At 38.4% G+C, this 4,294-nt stretch overlaps 1 protein-coding gene across 1 annotated transcript; it reads left to right on the top strand.

The window, feature by feature from the left end:
* The first annotated feature begins 1,907 nt into the window (after nt 1-1,907).
* Nucleotides 1,908-2,429, top strand: LOC121385063 (tigger transposable element-derived protein 6-like). Its single transcript, XM_041515598.1, has one exon. It carries the CDS (start codon nt 1,908-1,910, stop codon nt 2,427-2,429), a length of 522 nt encoding a protein of 173 aa, XP_041371532.1.
* The last annotated feature ends 1,865 nt before the right edge of the window (nt 2,430-4,294 follow it).

The following is a 4,294-nucleotide window of genomic DNA, read 5'->3' as shown; positions in this document are numbered from 1 at the left end:
ATATACAGACCTTACTGCTACATATACAGACCTTACTACTACATATACAGTGAAACCTCTGAAAACCGGACCCTCTGTATAATGAAATTCCCCCAAAACCGGACATTTTTCATGATCCTTTTTTTAAATTAGTATAGAACTTAACCTCTCTAAACCGGATACCTCTTAAAACCGGAGATTGTTCGGTTTAGGAACTTAACCTCTCTAAACCGGATACCTCTTAAAACCGGACATTGTACTTGGTCCTGAGGGTGTTCGGTTTAGAGGGGTTTCATTGTACATACCTTACTGTTATATATACATACCTTAGTGCTACATATACAGACCTTACTGCTTTGAGTGGACATAATACTGCTCATAGCTGCGAGATCATCGGGGTTGATTCGCCAGTCTTCACGATTCATCAGAATTTGTAGCATATTTTGCCTAAGTAAAGAAATAACAAATTTTAACAATATATATATATGTATCTGTAGATATATATATATATATATGTAGATGTAGATGTAGATGTAGATGTATTTATCATATAATATCTTACATTTTCAGTGCAATCAAAGTATGTGATATTTTTCATATCACATACTTTAAGAATTTGATAACTTTGCAAATTAGATGTAAATTAGTCGAGGTCTCGGCACCAGGTTTATTGACATTTAAGCAAACTTTTATACTGTACTTGGGTGACTCAAATAAAAACATTTCAATGGCAATTTGATACTGAAAGCTGTCCAGCGTTCAGAAAACAAAAAACGTTAGGCATAACTTTATTTTGATGTAAGGACATCCAAAATGACGTCATTCGAGTTTGACGTCATTTCCATTCAAAAATACACCGCGCCACATATTCTTACGTCATTTGAATATCTAGTAATGGCGGACTGGAATTAAAGTTGCGTGTACAATTTACAAAAAGACGTTGTATTAAGCTTGAGCTTATATGATAAAGAGATTATTACCCTCGTGTATTTCGGTATCTTCAATATCATATATTAGGAATAAAAATAATCTCTCTCTCTCTGTCTCTCCGTCTCTCTCTCTCTCTCTCTCTCTCTCTCTCTCTCTCTCTCTCTCTCTCTCTCTCTCTCTCTATACAGTCAAACCTGTCTTAAGCGGTCATACAAGGGAGTAGATAAAAGTGGCCGCTTAAGACAGGTGGCTGCTGATTACACACACATATATATATATATCTATATATACACATGTACATATGTCAGGTATATATATATATATATATATATATATATACAGTCAAACCTGCCTTCGCGGCCACCTCCATATGGCGGCCACCTGTCCACGCCAACCACCTGCTCAACGCGGCCAGCGGCCACACTTTTGTCATAAAAAAGCGAAAATTAACCTGCTATCGCGGCCACAATTGTTTTTTAGTGCAAGTTATAAAGAAATGTCGGCAATCGTAAACAAAAACGTAAGATGTTTTTGTTGATATAACCAATTGGCTTGATAAACAGCGGTCCTTTAAAGGTCGTCGGTCACTTAGCTGTGTTCGTTAATTAACAAGTGTTTTTAATCTGGATTAACGGTGCGATGTACTAGTCATCAGCGGTGGTGATTAAACGCAGTTGATAAGCGGGTATCTAGCCTAAAACAACTGGAGTTAAACGTGTCAACTCTAGAAGGAATTAAATACTGCTGCAGTTTATTTCTGATATTTATTTTCAAAATGCCACCTAAACCCAGTAAGCCGATCGCATTAACGTTGGAACAGAGAGTAGAGGTCATTAAAAAATCAGAGAAAGACAAATTGAGTGCTAGAAAAATTGCTGAACATTTCGGGGTGGGTAGAACTTTTAAAGAGAAAAGCGGAGGTGTTGGCAGATTATGATAACAACCAGCTCTCTGACAGAAAAAGGCAGAGAAAACTTACAGGCAATGAGGATATTAACATGTTGGTTTGGAAATGGTTCCAAGATGCCACTGCTCGTAGAATAAATGTCAGCGGTCCACTGATTAAGGAGAAGGCGTTAAAATTTGCCGAAGATTTGGGAATAGCGAGTTTCAAAGCGTCAAATGGGTGGCTGGATTCATTCAGGCATAGGCACAACGTCGTCGCAGGTACACTAAGTGGGGAGCGAGGTGACGTAAGTGACACTGCAGTTGAGGACTGGAAGTCAAAGTTGCCAGTGGTGTGTGACGGGTATGCTCCTAAGGACATTTTCAATATGGACGAGACCGGTCTGTTTTACAGGGATACAACAAAGGCAACCCTTAAAGTGAAAGGTGATGAATGTGCTGGCGGTAAGCGCTCTAAGGAGAGACTGACCGTGGCACTATGTGCAAGTATGACCGGAGAAAAATGTGTTCCTCTAGTCATAGGAAAGTGCAAGAAACCACGCTGTTTTAAAAACATAACACCAGAATCTCTACCAGTAACATACACCAACAACAAGAAACCACGCTGTTTTTAAAAATAACACCAGAATCTCTACCAGTAACATACACCAACAACAAGAAAGCATGGATGAACACCGGATTGTTTGAGTGGTGGCTGCAGAGATTTAACCGCAAGATGAGACGACAAGGAAGAAAAGTGTAACTGTTTGTCGATAACGCCCCATCTCACCCTGTAATGTGAAATTAGTATTTCTGCCAGCAAATACCAATTCCAAATTGCAACCGATGGACCAAGGCATCATACAAACAATGAAGCTCAAATACCGGAAAAGACAACTACAGCATGTGATCTCTGCCATGGAAAAGGATACAAGCAAGTGTGGTTCACAGCTTCTGAAAGAAATCAACATTCTGCAGGCCATCTACTGGATCCACAATGCATGGAAACAGGTGGAAGCATCCACCATCCAGAAGTGCTTCGCAAAATGTGGGTTCAAAGATTCTGAAGTAGCTATTAGTGCAGCCAGTGACGTCGACACTGACGACGATGATGACGACAACTTGCCTCTAGTTATATTGGCCAAGTCAAAGCAGCTGTTCAACTGTACATTTCAAGAGTTGGCCGACTCAGATGCCGGCGTTCCAACCTGTGAGGAAGGATCTTTGAACTGGACCAGACCAACTTCGGAACTTCGGAAGAACTTGGAGCCATCCCAATCATCAGAAGATGTTAGCAGTGACGAAGAAAGTGTGGATACTACCACCGTGTGTTCTCTGTCAGACGCCGAACAATATGTTCGAAAGTTAAAAGAATTTGGACTCTTCCACGGTAAATGTGATATCGTAATTTCTGTGATGGAACTTCAGGAAAGTGTGTAAAACATGCGAGTTGAAAATACGTGCAAACAAAGCAAGATACGTGACTTCTTTAGCAAGTGAACATTAAAAGATAATCAGTGACTTTAATGCGCAGAACAGTGCTCCATTATTCTGTTGTTTGTTAAATATTCTCTTTTTCACTTAATAAAATTTCATATATATGATAATTTTTTGTCTTGTTTTTAATTACGTTTTTGCACATGTATATGCCTCCTTAATAGTTCTATTGCAACATACGTGTAATTGTTTTTTAAAATTCGGACTTATATATGACCTGCATACGGCGGCCACCTCTCTATGGCGGCCACTTTTGTCATGTCTCACGAGTGGCCGCCATAGACAGGTTCGACTGTATATACATATATACACATATACATACATATATATATATATATATATATATATATATATATATATATATATATATATATATATTCAAACCTGTATATAGCGGCCACCCAAGATACCTGACAAAAGTGGTCGTTATAGAGAGGTGACCCTTATATACAAGTTCAAAATTAGAACCCATATATTAAAGAATATCACAAGTGTCATAAAAAAAAAAACATTCCCACACTAGCTGTTTATGTCATTGCCTGTTGCTTTCTTCTGCCTTTTTCTTTTGGCTGAAATATTATTGTCAAAATCGGCCAGGACATCTGCTTTCCTTTTTAAAATAGAATTAATCTGAAAACATCCTACACCAAAATGATCAGCGATCTTTCACGCACTTAAATTGCCTTTCTCAGATTTGTTAATAACGTCGATTCTCTCTTCTAACGTTAAAGCAGTACTAGTTTTCGGTGGCATTTTGCATACAAATGTATTCGTTAATATATTTCGCAAACGCTAACATTGACTTGCAGAAGATATTTTGTGTAATTGAAGGTTATTACCCATGTGGCATGTTTGACTCATTTGTTTGTTTCATGTCACCGCTAATCCTTCAGTGGAGTATGATCGTTGATTACAGCTGAATAAAATCAGGAGTCGCTTAAAAATCCGAACACAGGACATCTGCAATGACCGCCGCCTTCAGCTATTCATGTTTATTTACCAA

This window comes from Gigantopelta aegis, chromosome 11, assembly GCF_016097555.1.
Source record: "Gigantopelta aegis isolate Gae_Host chromosome 11, Gae_host_genome, whole genome shotgun sequence".
Taxonomy (NCBI): domain Eukaryota; kingdom Metazoa; phylum Mollusca; class Gastropoda; order Neomphalida; family Peltospiridae; genus Gigantopelta; species Gigantopelta aegis.
This window is presented reverse-complemented; position numbering and strand designations above follow the sequence as displayed.